Source organism: Ascaphus truei, chromosome 16 (genome assembly GCF_040206685.1).
Source record: "Ascaphus truei isolate aAscTru1 chromosome 16, aAscTru1.hap1, whole genome shotgun sequence".
NCBI lineage: Eukaryota > Metazoa > Chordata > Amphibia > Anura > Ascaphidae > Ascaphus > Ascaphus truei.
The window spans coordinates 34,564,084-34,584,377 of NC_134498.1; the positions used below are offsets into that span (position 1 = coordinate 34,564,084).

The 20,294-nt window shown below is 46.2% G+C and overlaps 1 protein-coding gene across 1 annotated transcript in view; it reads right to left on the reverse strand.

Moving 5' to 3' along the window:
- Positions 1–4,675, reverse strand: part of LOC142467448 (sodium- and chloride-dependent neutral and basic amino acid transporter B(0+)-like) — a 28,363-nt gene extending 23,688 nt beyond the window's left edge. Inside the window, exons 1-2 of the mRNA XM_075573138.1 lie at positions 4,487–4,675; positions 2,358–2,502 (exon numbers count right to left, since the gene is read on the reverse strand). Of these exons, the coding sequence (XP_075429253.1) occupies positions 2,358–2,502; positions 4,487–4,543 (202 nt within the window). The 5' untranslated portion in view covers positions 4,544–4,675. The remainder of the gene's footprint in view (positions 1–2,357; positions 2,503–4,486) is intronic.
- Between the last annotated feature and the right edge of the window lie 15,619 nt (positions 4,676–20,294).

Genomic DNA, 20,294 nt, shown 5'->3' on the forward strand with positions numbered 1-20,294 from the left:
CACACGTTATGCGCTTGTATCTGGTTAACCTGTATTGTTTCGTCCAAATATGCGTATGCTAAAACTCATGTCAAGTATGTTAAAAGTGAACATAGATTGTAATTTATTGAAGCCTACCACTAAGTAAATATTTAAAAATAAAAAAATAGTAATTTAAAGGAGAGATAACATAGTGTGTTTGGATGTTTTCTAGAGTTCCACAAACTTCATTTACCCTATTGTCAGATGTCATACAGCGGTTAAGCTGCAGACAAGGATTCTGGGTAGTTAGAGGCAAATGAGCACCCATTGTCCTCAAAGGTCATCGACTGGGCCACTGATTGAGCCATCGGTGTTGAAGCAGGGATATCCTAAAAACCTGACCTGTTGGTGGCCCTTGAGAACTGGAGTTAGCCACCACTGCCCTAGAGCTTTTACCTGCTGCATTAAACAGCCTTTACAGCTAAGCCTGGGCCAAAGAATATGGGGAATTAGCGGACCCCTTCGAATTCTGCTGGTGTGTTCTTTCCACATGGTCACTGATTCTGCATTGTGCAGCTGCTAGTAATAGCAATGTAACGCTAATCTGCTGCTGGCTGGGTAAGGTTATTGGAGCTGTAAATTGAATCATGGCTTAGATCCATTTAGTAAATCTGGGCATTTGGCTCCTTTTTTAAATAAATCAAACAGGTCAAAGGACTGGATGATATGTAATAATAATGGGATGATATGTACGTTTGCAGACCAAAGAGGACATGTTAATAGAAATGCATGTTGATGTTTAAAAGGCAGACTACATTGAAGTCTATGAGACCAGTTATGACTTGAGAAAAATGGAATTAGACTGCACTCCACATGAGTGTGTAACTACAGGAAGCCAGTTACAGCATTTCTATTACCTAACAGCTGCACAAATCCGGGAGAAACATGAATTGCTAATCAACTGACAAACAATCAACTGTGGATCATTAGACATTCCTTCCCGGCACACAGTATTAGTGCTTAATAGTGTTCACTTATTAATCCTCTCTCTATAACAATTCAAGGTGTATCTGTTTAACCACCCTGCACTTTATCTTCTGCTTATAGTAGATACACTACAGGTAATTAGAAGGAGATTTTTTTAAATGGCAGCTACACGGACTGTTACCCAAAGAATACAAGGCTCTATAAATCAGTGATAATTGTACGGCTGCTCACTTTACATGTGGATAAGTTATGCTTGCTGTGGCATTGTGAAAGTTTGAATAAACACGCACTCTGGTCACTGATTAACTGGTCAATGAATAAATACACAGCCTGCCATTAGATTGGCCAATGCTAAAAACATTTGTCAGTTCTAATTAGAACAAGGCCCTTCTCCAGTGAAGGCACAAGGAACAAGATACGCTGTGAAGCGATTAGAGAATAGCACAACCAGAGTTTAGGACAGCATTCCTGGGGTCAAGGACTAGAGCATCTGCGGCCTTGCGAGATGCCCCCAACTATCAAATCCCCATCTCTCCCACCTCTCTCTTCCTGTCTCGCCTCCACCTCTCTCTTCCTGCCTCACCCTGACCTCTCTTTTCCTCTCGCCTCCACCTTTCTCTTCGTCTCGTCTCCACCTTTCTCTTCCTGTCTCACCCCACCTCTCTCTTCCTCTCACCACCTCTCTTCCTGTCTCACCCCCACCTTTATCGTCCTGTCTGGCTCCCACCTCTCTCTTCCTGTCTCGTCCCCACCTCTCTCTTCCTCTCGCCACCACCTCTCTCTTCCTGTCTCGCCCCCACCTCCTCTTCCTCTCACCACCTTTCTCGTCCTGTCTGGCCCACACCTCTCTCTTCCTGTCTCCCCCCCCACCTCTCTCTTCCTCTCGCCTCCACCTCTCTTTTCCTCACGCCTTCAGCTCTCTGCCTTTCATGCCCAATTTCTCTCCCTCATCTCCAATCCAACACAATAATCATCCCTGATTCAACATATTAGCCCCCCGCCCCTATAATACACACACTCTTAGCTTAGGTGTAGGCCTCCTGTGCGTGTGCTCAGGGGTGGGACTTACACCAGAGGGTGGGACTGCTGCAGGGAAGGAGATAGAGGCCCGCAGCAAGGGGGGAGAGAGAGTTGGGGCTCGGCAGCCGCCCCACCTTCCAGCGCCTGCCATCTGGGCCCTCTTCAGCCACCTGGCCCCCATAAAATTGTCCCAGCTCTCTCTCCCATTGGTAGCCCTGAGCACAACAGACAGGTTCCTGGCTTCTACTTAGTTGAAAAGGGCAAATGGGACTGCCCCCAATAGTCACTCAGTATTGGATAAACTAGTGCTTATTGTTGACTTGATTTCGCAAACCTTCTTTACTGTAACACTGAATGTATGACACAGTTATTGCCTACAGTAGCAGTACCTCCTCCATTCTTGTAAGCAAGGTAGGGGAATCTCCAAACGTTACCCAGTCCTACTGCATAACCAATCATGGACAGAAGGTAATCCGATTTCCTGGACCAGTTTCCACGCTCTTTGTTCTCGTCATTGGAGCCAACATGAGAATCCTAAGAAGAGAGAGTGAAACACATTACCCCGTTGCCTGCTACAATACACAAGCAATAATAGCAAAGTTATTAACATGTATTACTACAATGATATCTAGTTTACATAGACTGCATTGTCTATATTGTGATAGTTAATTCAGATTTTGCACACTTTCTGAGAAAAGATACAGAATTACAATATATCATAAGTGATTATTGTTATTTTTTCCCACATAATTTATGCTTGGAGAACCTTTCTGAATATGCAGTTACAATGTGAAAGGCACTTTATAGTTATTATAGGGAGAATTGCACGTATATTGTAATGTAATGTATCACCAGACACAAAACAAGTTATGATGGGTAAAAAAGGGACAAACCCCTCCACTGTACACTGAGTGCTCATTTGCATGTCATTACCCAGAATCCCTGGCTGCAGTGGAAGCTAAGCCTGCTAACAGATAATGGGGAAAGGCAGGGTTGCAGACCTCTCTGAGACATGTGAATGTGCTCCCAAGGGGTATTTTTTTATCATTTAATGTATCATATTTCAGTATTTCATTCATTTTGTCCTGACAGTCATTCCCCCCCAAAATATTAGCATTGAAAGGCAGCCAAGTCTGAGGTGGACCGAATACATCTAAATAAAACAATACGTCATTGCAGGTGTGCTGAATTGGGGTATGTGGATCAACAGAAATCAAAAGACCAAGGAAAAGTTAGTGAAACATTCACTGGCCTTTAAGTTTGGGAGTGCATTAGTAAGGATAAGCAGCTCTCCTTCAATACAAGGGGAGTTAATGATTAAATGCATGAATAATGTGTTAGAGTAGAGAGGTAGTGAGAGACACAAACAGAAGAAAGAAAGGAAAGAAAGAAAAGAATACACATAGAAACTGAATTACAGGTAGTCCTCGTTATCCAATGTTTCACTTTACAACGAATGGCATATCCAACGCTTTACAATGCAACCCTAAGGGCTGTTTTTCGACTCTGGAATGCGTTATCCAACGCTCACCGCTCCTAATTAACATGGGACTCACTTTACAACGGTTTCACTATCCAACGCTACTTCCAGAACGGATTCCGTTGGATAACCGAGGACTGCCTGTATATAGGTTGGAAGGTGATAGTCATTCCCATCAATTATTAAAGCGGGACAAGAAAACATTTTGCACTCCAAAAATGTTATTTCTTACCATAAAAAGATGTTTAATGATACCTGGAAATCTATTTTTAGCACATCATTAGAAGGTGTTTTTGAAAGAAAGTGGTGCAAAATAGTTACATTTTCATCCTGCAGCAATTTATCAAGGTCATTTTTATATCTGTCTATGATTTGATGATTTTCCAATACGATTGTGCATAGAAGAGAGGAGTTAAGTGTCCCACAGATTGTAGCAAATGTTCTACGTATTCTATGTCACTCTGGCATTTATTTTCATCATTATTGGCTTTAAAAATCACCACCTGGCTAATAACATACATAAAATGTGACTTGATTGAGAAGAGTCTTACATTCGACACAACTGTGAGCAATAACTAAGACAAAAGATTGCTGTTCGACGTTCTAATGAGTAATTACCCGACAAATTAACTCAACACTTCCAATAAAAACTGTTCTCTTTTGTGAGAAAAGTATCAACTGAAACACGATCTGAATATAAAAACATGCGGCCCATGTGTAATATACCCACGGACGTACTAAAACCCATTTAAATAACTGTTCTACACTTTAACTTGCTGTATCTATTCCTTCAATCTCTGCACAATGACAGCATTTTTTAATCTAAATTATTACTATAACAAAAATAGTATCAGCATTTCCAACTTTAAAATAATTCTATAAAACTGTCATTATTTTAGCACAAACAATATATAATATATATATATATTATTGATTGTATATTTATGTTTTTGCACTGACATATTTTCTTCTTTCCACATCAACTCAGAGGAACACATTTTATTGCCGTCAGCTTTTTTGTGTATTTAGACTACTCACCAGTTTTGCGTCAGTAGAATTTGGATGGCAGCATTTTAGGATGCTTTTAATGCCCATGATCTCAGTCCAAGTTTCAATTATCAGCAGCTCTATGGTCTTTATGTCTGGGTTTAAGTCTTCTTCTGCAGGCTCCCACTGTCGCACTGTTCCCTAACAGTACAGGCGTTTGCCATCAGTCTAATGAGTGATTTGTTTGTACTAAGGTGTGTAACTAGCACCTCCCATGGTTGTCAGTTACATGAAAATATTTCAACACATGGATAAAACTTCTTCATTCAAATCTTTGTGCATTTTTTTTTTAGGAAGGACCTGGATTAAGGACACGATTAAACCTGAATCTGTTGAGTTTGATGATATATTATTTGTTCTCTCTTTTCCTTGGTAGGTTTGCAAATCACCTGGGTCATTAGTGTACTGGAAGTATGTTATATAGCGCCATCCAGGTACATAGCGCTTTACAATACACGTGACATCATAATATTATAACACAATGGCCATAAAACAATAGGAAAAGGAGCCCCTGCCCCGAAGAGCTCACAATCTAGGTGCTAAGTACTACGCATGTAGTGATCAACCTTTTTGACCTGATGTTCAGGGACCATGGAGCAGAGTACATGCAGGAGGATATTTAAGGTTACTCCAAAAATGTGTGTAAAATGTGTGGGAATAAAACATGGATTTTATAGCTTGCAATGAAACATTTCTGAAATAAACAGCACATTTATTTAAAATGAGCCATGCCTATAAGGACTTTCTAAAGTCCGTACAAGATGGGTCAGATGTGCTTGAAGCCGGTGAGCTTGTGCGGTCCAACCAAGCAATTGTAGAAGTTATGACTTTTCCCATTTTCTTCTTTCTAAACACCGGTCCAGGTTTTTTTTGCCTTGGGAGCTTTTGATGCCGTTTCTTTAGGCACCTTTGCCTTTTGCTGGGGTGACTTGAAAACAGCTGCCGAAGTTTTCTTTCTCGTAGCCGGGATAGCAGCAGCAAGCGGGTTCTTGCATTCGTAGAATTGGGAACGATCCATGGCAGAAGATGAAGCACAATACAGTAACTGGACAAGCGTTCGTTCAGATAGAGATCAGCGTGTGGGAGGCTATGCAATTTGTGTCAACTTTTATGCACAGTATCCCTAACGTCATTCGTTGGCGGGCGGGCCCACAATATAGAGGTGTAAATAGTGGGCGTATACTTTACCTGTACAGGTACATGATAAATACACCATCACTTCTGTAGATGCAATACAGATCGAATATACATTTATGTGTGCTTAATTACTTTTCTAAAGCTGCGATTCCCAGAAAAGTTATTTCAAAGGTTCTTAGCATGAGAATTCTGGAGATGTACAAGAAAGAATATCGAAAAATGCATATCAAAGGCTGTTTAGCTAAATCGGGCATCCAGCTAACACATGGCTGTGTCTGCTATCATGCCCATGGACAGACTAAAAGTGGAAAGAGGATTCACCCGGTCACAACAGAGTAAGTACTGTGCTGTATACTCTTACTGCATGCTTGTAATTGTCACGGGAATATAGGAGTACTCACCACAAACCGGACTGGACCGCGAGGCCGAGGTGGGGATACAGGAAAACCACCGCCCTACAGCCGCGTGAGCCGGTCCGGTTAGCAGAGTCGTGTAGATAGCCTGGTTCGGGACAGGAGAGTGTAGAGTGGTAGAGGTACTTGCCAGATCCGGGGTTGGAGAGATCAAGAGTAGTCGGTGTCCAAAGCCAAAGTCGAGGAGAGGAGAAGGTAGAAGTCCGTAGGGTGAGCCGGGGTTCGAGGGTGCCAGAGATCGGGAGTCCAGGTTCAAGCTAGGGTCTGTAACGGAAGACAAGAGCAGACTGCGAAGTAGCTTGTAGCAAGCACAACTAGAGACTGACTATGCTCAGCAATCAGCTCTGGGCTGGTAGCACTATATACTGACAGGAGCCAATGAGAACCTCCAGCGGTGATGTCAGATGAAGGTAGAGCGCTGATAGGCTGAGGCAGGATGCAGGACAGGTGGGAACGGAACAAGTACATTGGCGGCAGTGGAGATGGACATAGTGACGCGCGCGACGGAAGGGGCGGGTTGAGTTTGCCGGGAGGAAAAGCAGGCACTGTAGACGCGCGCGCGGGTCTACCACGGCGGCGCGCATGGGTAGCAGGAGCTGCAGGAAGAGAAGGGAGAGAAGGGGGACCACGTGACCGGGTGCCGCGCATCCCGACAGCGGAGGTAAGAGCTGCAGCGGGCACCGTGGGTAGCGCCATTACAGTACCCCCCCCTTCAGGGTCGGACTCCGGACGATCCTTACCAGGTTTAATTGGAAATTTGAGATGAAATGCCCGGACCAGCCTGGGGGCGTGTACCTGGACTTGCGGAATCCATGCCCTTTCTTCGGGTCCAAAACCCCTCCAATGCACCAAATACTGGAGCCCTCCTCTTGAGATACGGGTATCTAGGATGGATTGTACCTCAAACTCTTCTTGTCCATTGACAAGTCTGGGGGAAGGTGCATTGTGTTGGATCTGAGGATTGGGTTTAAACGGTTTTAACAGAGAACAATGAAAGGCAGAGGGAATCTTCATAGTAGCAGGTAGTTTTAGTCGGTAGGTAACCGGATTGATCTTCTTCAATATAGAGAATGGGCCGATAAATCGGGGTGCCAGCTTTGGGGATGTGACTTTCAAGCGTATGTTCTTAGTAGATAGCCATACTTTCTGACCTGGGGCATAATTGGGTGGTCTCCGACGATGTCGATCAGCCTGCCTTTTCTGCATAGCCGTGGCCCGCTTGAGATTATCCTGAATCTTAGACCAGGAAGCTTGAAGATCCCGAATCCTCTCTTCTGCGGCTGGTAACTCCTGTACTCGGCCCAGACTGAGGGAGGGTGGAGGGATGAAAGCCAAAATTAGAAAAGAATGGAGACTGTAGTGTGGACTCATTCCTGAGATTATTGTGAGCGAATTCTGCCCAAGGGAGTAGGTCGAGCCAATTGTCCTGAGAGCCGATATGAAACAACGAAGGAACTGCTCCAGTGCCTGATTGGTTCGTTCAGTTTGACCATTGGTCTGTGGGTGGTATCCAGAGGAGAAGTGAAGTACCACGTTAAGTTTCTTACAGAAGGCCCTCCAGAATCTCGAAACAAATTGCGACCCCCGATCCGAAACTATGGTCTGAGGTGATCCATGGAGCCTGAAGACCTCCTTGACAAATACCTCGGCAAGTTTAGGAGCACTGGGTAGACCTTTGAGTGGGATAAAATGTGCTTGTTTAGAAAAGCGGTCGACCACTACTAGTATAGTGTCCATACCCTTGGATTTGGGGAGGTCGACAATAAAGTCCATCGAGAGATGTTCCCATGGACAATCGGGAATAGGGAGGGTTTGCAGGAGTCCTGGAGGTTTATTCCGTGGAGTCTTGTTCTGTGCGCAGGTGGAACATGCTGAGACGAAATGTTGAATGTCCTTGCGCATGCCTGGCCACCAAAAGGTTCGTTGCAAGAGGTCAATAGTCCTTTTGATCCCTGGATGACCTGCCATTTTAGCGGCGTGCCCCCATTGCATTACCTTCTGCAGAAGGTAGGGGGTGTGAAAAGTCGTCCAACTGGCACCCTAAGACCCTGAGGGTTTTGATCTTGAACCTTGGTGATCTCCGACAGTGCGTCAAAGGTACTGGCAGACAGGACACATTTTGGAGGAAGGATAGTCTCTTGAGGATCTTCGGTTTTGTCCTCTACAGAGAATTGACGAGACAGTGCGTCAGCTTTAGTGTTTTTAGAACCCGGAAGGTATGAAATAAGGAAGTTGAATCGGGTGAAGAAGAGGGACCAACGTGCCTGCCGAGCACTCAGACGGCAGGCAGTCTCAATATATAAGAGGTTTTTATGGTCCGTAAGGATGGTGACGGGGTATTCAGCGCCTTCCAATAGATGCCGCCACTCCTCCAAAGCTATCTTGATCGCGAGGAGCTCGCGGTTACCCACGTCATAATTCCGTTCTGCTGCGGAGAATTTTTTTGAAAAGAATGCACAGGGATGCAATCTGGCCTGTAGGTTCTTCCTTTGGGATAAGATCGCCCCTGCCCCTATGTCCGAAGCATCCACCTTGAGAGTGAAGGGTTGTGCTGGATCAGGATGCACCAAGATAGGTGCTGTGACAAAGGCTTCCTTGAGAACCTGAAAAGCCATGATGGCCTCGGGGGACCACAGTGCGGGATTGGCGTTCTTCTGAGTGAGGGCTGTGATGGGTGCGACCAGCGTGGAGAAATTCTTTATGAACCTGCGGTAATAGTTGGCAAAACCTAAGAACCTCTGTACCGCTTTCAGAGAGAGGGGGCGGGGCCAATTCAAGACAGCTTCAACCTTGGTAGGATCCATCGCGAGTCCTGTGTCAGAGATTATGTAACCCAAAAATGACGTGGATGACTGGTGGAACTGGCATTTTTCAAGTTTGGCGAACAATCGGTTCTCCCGTAACCTCTGAAGTACTTATTTGACGTGCCGAGTATGTTCCAGGGGATTCTGCGAGAATATAAGAATGTCATCTAGATAGACCACTACGTGTTGATCCAGCAGATCTCTGAAGACGTCATTAATGAAATCCTGGAAGACGGCTGGCGCGTTACAGAGACCAAAGGGCATCACGAGGTACTCATAGTGCCCATCACGCGTGTTGAAGGCCGTCTTCCACTCATCTCCCTTACACATCCGAACCAGATTGTAGGCTCCAGGAAGATCCAGCTTGGAGAAGATAGTGGCGCCTTGTAACCTGTCAAAAAGTTCGGCAATCAAGGGAAGAGGATACGGATTCTTGACAGTCACCTTGTTGAGACCACGATAATCAATGCAAGGACGAAGTGTGCCGTCCTTTTCTTTACTAAAAAGAAGCCTGCTCCTGCCGGAGAAGAAGACTTACGAATGAAGCCTCTCTGGAGGTTCTCCTGTATGTAAAGTTTCATCGCCTTGGTCTCGGGGGGGGGGGGGGGAAAGCGGGTAGGTACAACCTCTGGGGGGAATCGCGCCAGGAAGAAGGTCGATCGGGCAATCGTAGGCGCGATGGGGTGGTAATTCCTCCGCCTGAATTTTGTCGAAGACATCTCTGAACTCCCAGTAGGCATCCGGAAGGAGGGGATTCTTGGATTCCGGATGTGTGGCACCTACTAGGGCTTTAGGTGAAACCAGACAAATGTCTTGACACCGATCTCTCCAGGTGAGGGGTTGTGACTGGAGCCAGTCGATCTAGGGATTATGATGCTGGAGCCAGGGAAGACCTAATATCACGTTTACTGCCGGCGTGTGGATGGCATCCAACTGAATTTGTTCGGAATGGTGTCCTGTCATCTTAAGACGGAGGGGAATGGTCTGATGTGAAATAAATGCGGGTTGCAAAGGCCTACCGTCAATGGCTTCTAGGCCTACGGGCCAATCCTTGGCTACCAGAGGAATCTGGTTCTTCTCCGCAAAAGATTGATCGACAAAATTCCCACCAGAACCGGAGTCAAGGAAGGCCCTCGTGGTGATGTCCCCAAAGTCCCCTGATAGGGTTATAGGAAGAAGTATCTTGGATGGTAGTTTGGGAGAGGAAGGAGAGGTTACCATGCCCAGTGTTGTTCTCCCAGTACTCACTGGGGGCTGGCGTTTCCCGACTTGGAAGGACAGGTACTCACCAGGTGTCCACTATTTCCGCAGTAAAGGCAGAGTCCCGCCCGACGGCGACCTGGTCTTTCCGTTAATGAAAGGCGAGTTCCACCCAGCTGCATGGGTTCTTCGGAGGATACGGCTACGGGCTCCCCTGGAGCTGTATGTGAGGAGAAGGTGGGTTGAGTACCTTTTTGGCGCTTTCCCTTCTCTGCTCTTCGCTCCTGGAGCCACTGGTCCATACGGATACAGAGCGCGATGAGTTCCTCCAATGATGTAGGGCGCTCCAGAGCGTCCAGCTCGTCCTTGAGGGAGTCATTCAAACCCTGCCAAAACACTGCGGCGAGTGCTTCATCATTCCACCTTGTTTCTGCCGAAATAGTGCGAAACTCCAGTGCGTAGCGAGCCACCGAGCGATTTCCCTGCGAAACACTGAGGAGAGAAGAAGCGGCAGTTACCCTCCTACCTGGTGTATCGAACACCTTTCGGAATTCAGCACAGAACCGGTCCAGGCTGGAAGTCAGATCCGGGCGATGCTCCCATATGGGTGTAGCCCAAGCCAGGGCGTCATCGGTGAGCAGCGAGTAAATGTACGCGACCTTTGAACGAGAAGTAGGGAAGTGAGAGGGTAGAAGTTCAAATTGGACGGAACACTGCCCCAGGAAGCCACGACATGCTGAAGGCTCTCCCGAATAGCGATTGGGAGAAGGTAGACGAGGTTCCGGAGGATGAGACAGAGGTGCCGGCGGGGAGAAGATAGGAGCAGGAGGAGCGGCAGCAGTCTCAGGAGAGGACAGAAGGGATTTGAGTTGCTCTGAAATGGTACCCAGGGAGTTTTGGAGCAGTTCCATACGCTGGTTATTTTGGGAGAGACAAGTCTCTACTTCCTTGAACAGGCCATCGTGTTCGCTTAAGCGTCGACCCACCTCGGCGGAGTCCAGGTCTGTTGGGCTGAGCATAATGTCACGGGAATATAGGAGTGCTCACCACAAACCGGACTGGACCGCGAGGCCGAGGTGGGGATACAGGAAAACCACCGCCCTACAGCCGCGTGAGCGGGTCCGGTTAGCAGAGTCGTGTAGATAGCCTAGTTCGGGACAGGAGAGTGTAGAGTGGTAGAGGTACTTGCCAGATCTGGGGTTGGAGAGATCAAGAGTAGTCGGTGTCCAAAGCCAAAGTCGAGGAGAGGAGAAGGTAGAAGTCCGTAGGGCGAGCCGGGGTTCGAGGGTGCCAGAGATCGGGAGTCCAGGTTCAAGCTAGAATCTGTAACGGAAGACAAGAGCAGACTGCGAAGTAGCTTGTAGCAAGCACAACTAGAGACTGACTATGCTCAGCAATCAGCTCTGGGCTGGTAGCACTATATACTGACAGGAGCCAATGAGAACCTCCAGCGGTGATGTCAGATGAAGGTAGAGCGCTGATAGGCTGAGGCAGGATGCAGGACAGGTGGGAACGGAACAAGTACATTGGCGGCAGTGGAGATGGACATAGTAGCGCGCGCGACGGAAGGGGCGGGTTGAGTTTGCCGGGAGGAAAAGCAGGCACTGTAGACGCGCGCGCGGGTCTACCACGGCGGCGCGCATTGGCAGCAGGAGCTGCAGGAAGAGAAGGGAGAGAAGGGGGACCACGTGACCGGGTGCCGCGCGTCCCGACAGCGGAGGAGAGCCGCAGCGGGCGCCGTGGGTAGCGGCATTACAGTAATATCCTGTGGTGGTAGAAATCTATTTGGACTACTGCATTTCAAATGAGAAGATGTTTTCCATCTTGTCTTTGAAATGTGTTTTTGGGCAAAGGAACTGATATATTTGAGAAAAAATGAAATAATTAAAAAATGTCCCAAACCTACCTTAAATGACACTGCCATGTCCATCTTTTAATGGCTATAGTACAGTATGTACACTTATAGTCGTTCTCATTTTTTTAAATTGTAGGGTGGCGAAGTGGCTGGTGGATGAGATCAGCGATGCCAATGATGAAAATTCTGCGGCAGCGGACAATTCTGGAGAAGAGTCATAACTTGACAATGTCTAAGACCAGCATCAGGGTGATGAGACACGAATTGAACTGGACCTATGGACATGTCAGGTAAAGTTTTTTACTGTAATAGGATGCAATAGTATTGTTCAGAGGCCGCGGACATGGTAATACCAGCCGCGCTCCTCAGCGCTCGTGCTTAGCCCCGCCTGCTCAAGCAGGAGCTTTTTTGTGTCCTGTCAGGCGAGGCAGCGAGCGCGCTTGGGAGGCAGCACGGAGGTGTGGCGGAGGCGTTCCGGGAGGCGGGGCTAGTCCCTCATTCCCATTGGCTGTTTGCGGTCACGTGACCGGCCCTCCACTCCTGTAAGCGCGAAAACTTAAATTAATATGTCGGCTGCAATTCAGCACGCCTCCGCAAGCGCCTGCGAAAGCCACACACATACCAGATGCAGGAGGTAAGTATGCGGGCTCAGCACGGTATTTTTTACTATGTCCAAGGCCTTAGGCCTCGGTCCCTCTGCGCTCGTTGGCGCGGGCGGCAATGTAGCGAGTTCCCCACCAGCAGGGGAATCCTCGCGAGCCGGTCCCCCCTGGCGGCACAGCTGACTACACGCTGTGGCGCGTCAGCCGCTAGGAGACACAAGAGAATGGTGTTTCCTAGCGTTGACGCGTCACGTGGTGTGGCTGTGAGCCAATGGGGAGGGGAGGCTTCGGGAGGAGGAGAGGCTTCCGGGAGCAGGGAGGAGTGTGGAGTGAAAGCAGGTGCGTGCCTGTCTGTGTGTGTGTGTATGTGTGTGCCTGAGTGCCTGCCTCTGTCTGTGTGTGTGTGTGTGTGTGAGTGCGTGAGTGCCTGCATGTGTGTGCGCGCGTGTGTGTGTATGAGTGCGTGAGTGCCTGCCTGCCTGCCTGTGTGTGTGTGTGTATGTGTGTATGTATGAGTGCTCCAGCCCGAGTCCGTGGAGGGAGGGAGGTGGGGGGGGAGAGTAGCGGATCCCTCCTGCAGCCCGTGGAGGGAGTGGGGGGAGAGTAGCAGCTCCCTCCTGCAGTCCGTGGAGGGAGGGGGGGGGGGAGAGTAGCGGGTCCCTCCGCTCAAGCCACGCCCCCCCTCCCTGTCAAACCTCCCACCTCCCGCTCCGGCTCCCGCTCCCTACAGACCGCATATCGCGGTCTGTGTATCTCAGCGCACCGCCTGTCAGCAGTGCGGGTGCGCTGACTCTGAGAGCGGGGCCTTAGCCTTAGAAGTGTAATGTCGCTTGCTGCAGCACTGTTATGTACAGTACTGTAACCACTGTAGTGAAGCTCCTAGAATGACAGAACATGTGGCATGTTTATTCTAGTGCAGTATTGTACAGTACAGCTAAAGTGTTGTATGCAGAAGTGAGGTTTTACTGTACCTGTAAAATTCTTTGTTGTCATTACAGAGTATTTCCAATGATATGGGAGCCCAATAAGATTAAAAGAGTTGACCAAGCCCGTGCATGGATCGATAGGGGTGAAACTTTTCAGGATGCTATAAAAAGTATGGAGGGTAGACAGCACTCAAAAATAGAATAATTAGATAAAGGGATGAATGGTGGTGCAGCGGGAACAGGGAGGGACCCTATACCCTCCAAGTAATCAATGGCAAAAATAGGGAAGTTCCCAGCACTCAATAAGGATACAACGAAAAATATAAGGATAAGCCAAATCAAATGTAATGTCGTGTACTTTGTGTAGACATATGCACACTGACATTGATAAATTGGTGAATTGTGTATTATTTACGCCAGTATCAAGTGGGAACAACGTATGCAGAAAAATAGCTAGAAGGAATGCAACACGTGGGAAGGGAGGAAAGGGAAGGAGGGGGGAGGGAAAGACAGGGAAAAGAGGGATACAGGGAAATAAGGGGGGCAACATTTTGGGGGTGAGCCTCTTCTTCAGGCCCGTTCCCAGTGATCAAAGAGATCAGTGGTACTTCCCTTAAACCCTGAGATAAAAAGCCTCCTTAATGATAGGGAAATATATGTTATCCCTGCACGATACAGTCAACACAACGCAAAATCAACCCAAATATGCTCTCTAATTATCAACACCTGAAACAGGTAAAATGCCGCAAAGTCCAAATAGTCAATAAGCAATGACTATCAAAGCCCCACAACACAGCCCAAAAATAAAAAAATCAAGTTCATCTATTTCCTGCAACAATTAAATGGAAGGGAAAAGTCTGAGCCAAAGCTTTGAAAAAAGAAATAACGTTATCGTTACGTCTTGCGAAATAACTTCACCCTAGTAGTCCAGTAGTAGCGTCTGGTATGTTGCTGGGGAGAATGTGCTTCTGAAATCAGCTGTTTTGAGCGCTTTAACTCTCCTCCAGGCGCTGACATCACCAGGGGGCGGAGACTGCCATCAGGAGTGATGATTGGTCCGAACAACCGCCAGGGCTTGGTCACATGGGTCGTCAGACTCCGTTGACATGGAGGAGCAGAGAATGTTTATGTTCCGTAGTCATGGTACTGGGAGGGCCAGGCTAGAAGAGTGAAAATGACGTCACTGGTCACATGATGCGGCACTGCGGAATGCTAGTGGATGGAACAATGATTCCGTACCTGCCACAATGGGGCGACCTGGTGGTTTCATGTAATTAGATACATCTGATAATTGTCTTAGTATTTCCTTCCTATAGTACCCCTTGTTCATCACCACTATGTGACACATTGTATTTGGTTGTATTAAGCTAATATTTCTTTACTCTATTTATGTGTTAAACATTTTCAGATATTGTGAATCTGTGTATTACCTATTAGCTACAGTATACTGTATTACAGGCATCTAACAGCTTTGACATTTTGTGCGGATGTTACTTAATCAGTCCAGTTCTACAGTAATCCTGCAGTAATCCCCACTTTTCCTTTATTCCCTTTCACTGAAATCCGCCAGGGAGAGGGGGGGGGGGGGAAAGTCCTCGCCTATTGTCCTGTGTGCATAAAGACAGTCAATAGCCTGGCCTAATCCCCCTCTCTCAATGACAAGGTGAGATGAGAGTGCTCAGGTTTTCAGGGGGGGGGGGGGATGCGTTAAAACTTGATAGTAGCAGGGAGGTGGAGAGGGGCAAAGGTGTACTGTATGAGCAGTCTCTGCAAAAGTCTAAGGCTGAGTTCATGGTGACTTCAGCCGTGCGGAGGCGCGCTGAGGCTGAGGGAAAGCGGGTGCTTTCCCTGGCCTTAGTTCACACGCTGTCCGGGGGCGTGTCGGGGGGCGGGCCAGTGACGTCACGGAGCTGGTTCGCTCTCATTGGGCGAACCGCTCACATGACCGGCCCTGAGCGCCAAAACTAAAAAAAATGTTAAGTGCTACGCCTCCGCACGCCTGCGGAAGTGTGCGCGAGCCCCTGCTAAAGCCGCTCTCATTGCGGCTGCAGGGGCTCACTGACAAGAGTCAGCGCGCCTCTGCACGGGTCAGCGCCTAAGCGCTGACCATGGACTCAGCCTAATTGACTGACCAGACACCTATTTCAACAGCATTAGTTGTAACCATGTAATTCAGCAAAGTCCCCCCACTTGGGAAAAATGTATTTAACATGCATTAAACAAGTGTGAAATGTAGTCTCTAGTGTTGAACTGTGTGTGGAATTTTAATAAACGTGATCACTGACTGAGACCGTGTGTTTGTGTGGAATATTTCTGTTTATGTACAGAAAGCATACCGTAGGTGCCTTCCCCGACAAACGAGAAATATAGTCTTGTTAATAATGTTAATATTGAATAGAAAAAAAGAAATAAATTATTTAAAACAATTTCCCCAATTATCTGACATTAAATTGCACATGCAAAGATGCAGTATATTATAGCAGGGGTGCGTAAACTGTTCCCCGTGCGCACCCCTGCCTGCTCTCCTCTGTGTCTGGCACCCCCCCCCCCCCCTTCACGCTCAACCCCGGCGTCAAATGGCATGCGGGGTAATGTGACATCATGTCGCCATGGTAACGTCATTTGACACCGGGTTACCAGGACGACGTGTCGCTGGATCCCCCGGCATTTAATTTAAATGCCTGGGGGGAGAGCACAGGACCTCTATAACTGCCGTGCCCCCCGGTTTGCGCACGGCTCTAAGCAATTTCATTGACAAATTAAAAGGAATTTAAATTTTTTAAATTTTGTTAAATATGACACATATCCATCACATTATGTTTTCTCTAAACCCCGCAATTTATTCTCTCCTTATTTAGAGAAAAAGAAATCAAAAAATTTTTTTTTTTTAGTTTGAACTTTTTTTAATTTATTTTTTACAAGTTCAATGTCCCATTGTTATTCAAGGAATTGTAATGCTCAATGCAGGCCTTGTTTTATATGCGCATGCGTATGTATGACACGCACAGCCATGCGTGTCATTAACCAGGAAGTGGAATTTATCAGCTGCCTGGTGATAGTTCATTTGAAACCTTGCAGCCAAAGCTTGAAAGATTTCATTGTGAAATTTCTATGGCTCGGGGGAGCTAGCTGTTTATAGTCGCGAGGTGGGGGGAAGTGCGGCTCAAGGCGTCTGTTCTGTTCTGTTCTACTGCAATTGCCCTGCGTGTCACTCACCAGGAAGTGAAATTAAAGGAATGAAACATTTCAGTGCGAAATTTTATTAAAGGTGATCACATAAATCTATCTATCACACCCAGTATGTGCTGTGCCAAATAAGCATGAAATACAAGCATTTAGAAAGTACTGTAAAATGTAAGAAACATGAATATTAATATCACATTTTTAGAATAGTAAAGCTGGTAATATAAAAGTATAAAAAGGAAAGTTTAAAATATAGTGGTTTTCGACTTCCATCAACATCATCTTCTGGCTGTTGATTTGACGCTTTCATTTGTGGAAAAAAAAATGTAGATAATGCTTTAAGTAAACAGGTACTGTAGTACGCATGCACGAATGCACACCAAAGTGCGCATGCGAGAACACATGCTTTAGTGCTTTTAATGCATTTACGGGCTATGGTACGCATACAGTACAGTATGCGTGTCATTGGGAATTACAGTTACTACTGTACATTATATTTACCTTCATTATAAACCTTGCAAATCGGGTGGAGATGGCCCAATGTCAGGGGTGTACTGTGCGTAGCTGCTCGAGTTGACCATGTAGTCGGGATGCAGGCTGACTGAACTGTTTGGTCCCTGCTGAAGATATTGGGACAGGTAGCCAGACGGAGCCATACAGGTATAATCAGGTTGAGGCTTGTACTCCGGTAGGGGGTTTTCAGTGCCAGTTGAATATATATTAATCATCTGGCAGGGGAATGAGGAGTGTCTGCAATCTTTTAAGGATTATATGAGTATCAATAATTTGAATTTAAAATTCACTTTCAATTCAGATCTTAAATTAATGCACTTTTTGGATTTACTATTGGAGATTAATGATGAGAGAGAGAGATTGTAACTGAAATATTATTTAAGCCAGTCGCTGTCAACACTTATTTGGCTGCAGACAGCAACCATCTGAAAAGATGAAAATCAAATATCCCTATGGGCCAGCTCCAAAGGCTTAGAAGGAATTGTACAAGATTTGAAGATTTAGAATTACAATCAATAGAGCTAATAAGAAAATGTGAAGAGAAGGGATACAAATATCTTGATGTTGAGAGAGCCTACAAGAGGGTATGTAAGATGGATAGACATGATCCATTAACCTACTGTATAGAGATCATAATCAAATTCAAAAGATTAATACACGTAGAGAGGATGTTTCCATTACTACAAGATTTCTCAAACAGACAAATTACACCAATATGTTTCTAAATAAACATGGGTCTTTATTGAGGGCAGAACCGATTCTGAAAGAACATCTGGGAGAGAAACCTCTAGTAGTCTACTAATTAAATTAAAAATCTTAAAAATATGTTGGCACAGTGTATTCCATGGGAGAGAAAGAACTAAAGTATTAGTACATGGATAACTGATATACCTAAGGACTGCTTTAAGTGTGGGAAGACATGTTGTATTATGTAGTTTCATTGAGGATAAAAGAAAACATTTCACTTCCAAGTATGCTCGAGTTTCCTTTTCTAATTAATGGTTTCATAAATTGTAATAGCACATTTGTGATATACCTATTGGTGAGCTCTTGTGGCCTCCAATTCATTGGTAGAACCAAAAGAGCTCTAAAGGATCGCTTCCTGGAACAAAGGAGATAAATCATCGTTGAATTCATGTCATATAGGGTTGTCACATATGGCACACCTGTGACCATGTGACCTGCAACAGGACAAGGGTTAAAACACAGCTTGCAAGCTGTCCCTCCGCAAAGGTCCCTCAAATGAGCAATATCTCCCCTAACTCCGTCTCCATATACCACCTATCACGAACCGCACACAAGTGAGCGTGTGACTTAGATATGCAACCAGGGTTAATACACATGGCTAATCTAGCCAACTCACCTTTCTCCTCCGCAAAGGTACCTTCAAGGAGTTAATATTAACCCCTTACACAATTGCAATCATATATATATACGCTTCCACCACCCGAGAAATGCAAAAAAAAAAAAAAAAAGATGTTAAATTAATAAATATGCCAGGGTCTCCAGTCCCTGTTTATGATAGAAAAAAACTATGCACTTAACACACAAAAATCTGTTGTAGCAAAATGTGTCCGAAAACGTAAATACTCTCTCCAGAGAGTGCAATAGTTCATCGCTCTAAGGTGGGCTAATAACATACACCATTGCAAGCTAAAATGAACCCTTTATCAAGCAAACCTCCATATGTGCCCATGAATACAATACAATGAATGTAAACCTGAACCACCGCTGTGACGTGGCTATCTCTCGCCCGCCACGCCAGAAGTCCCATTTCATGACTACTCAAAATCTTGTTTGTGCCATGCATGCCATCGCACATGCAGCTGCGAGCGGTGGGGATGAGGCCTAAGGCTGAGTCCCCGCTGGCGCTGAGCGCCCTTATGCTTAGGGCATGAGCGCCGGGTGGCCTGCAACTTGCGGACGTGCGCGCGGGGGGGAGGAGGGGAGGGCGCAATTGCGGGCTATCGAGCATCTGGGAAAGTTTAACATTTTTATTTACAAGAGCGCATCGCGTGTGCCCGCGCATTTGCGCGCATCGCGTGAGCGGGAACAGGTATATATATATATATATATATATATATATATATATATATATATATATATATACATGTAACCACTCCAAGCGCCGCCCAGTCAGCGAGCTCAGCGCCAGCGGCGACTCAGCCTAAGGCTGCGCTTATAGTTAGGGCTACGGTGACGGCAACGCGACCGCATGACGTCAGCCGTCGCCGTTGTAATAGCGATTCCGGCTTATAGTGCAGGAGACAAGAGAGAGTGACCGGGGGGGGGGGCGTGGCTGTGAGCGGTTCGCCCTCATTGGCTGAACCGCTCACGTGTCGCTGACGTTACGCGCCGATCGCTGAAGAAGTCCAAATCCTTTGACTTCCAGCGATCGCGACAGCGTGACGTCAGCCGACGTCGTTGCACCCACTATGGGCACCCCCGACTGACTGCACGTACTTGCTACGGTGCTGCGCAACAACGCAGCTGCCGTAGCCCTAACTATAAGCGCAGCCCACGATTCCTCTTCAGGCTCTTTGTCACCATTAGTTAGCCATTAAATGTATCACTCCTACCTTACTTTTTCTGTCTATTTCTCTCAATGCCTGTGATTTATATGAAGTGGGTTTGTGGTAGTCTGGCTGTTAAAAAGCATTTGTATAAATAAAGCAAATTTGTATTTGTCTTCACCTGTTTTCATGTATCTTACTGCTAAAAAAAAGGACCAACCCAAGTCCACGGTTGTAATTGGATTGAGCAAAACCTATTCTCAGATTTAAAAAAAGACGTGATATTTTTCATTCTGAAGTATCCTAACATCTGTGAAGGGCTCTCACCATGGTCCATTAAAAATATACAAACCTACAGTGCAGTATTAAAGATGCAGTTCAAGCTATATCTTATATGTGTTTTTTTTTTTTAATAAATCAGTTCTGTACTATAAGAAAATACTTGAAGCATTAAAAAAACAACAAACCATTTTTAATGAAAATTTTTATGTATTCTAATGTAACAAGCATTTTTGTTTCTATAGCAACCATTTACAAAGCCACATCCCCTTACTCTTCTGAGACAGGCTCTGGCACACCCGCTTTGCCCTCTTTCTAGCAGTGCACCAATTGTATCTAGTGCCTGCTGGTCACATGATCTTCCACACAGAACT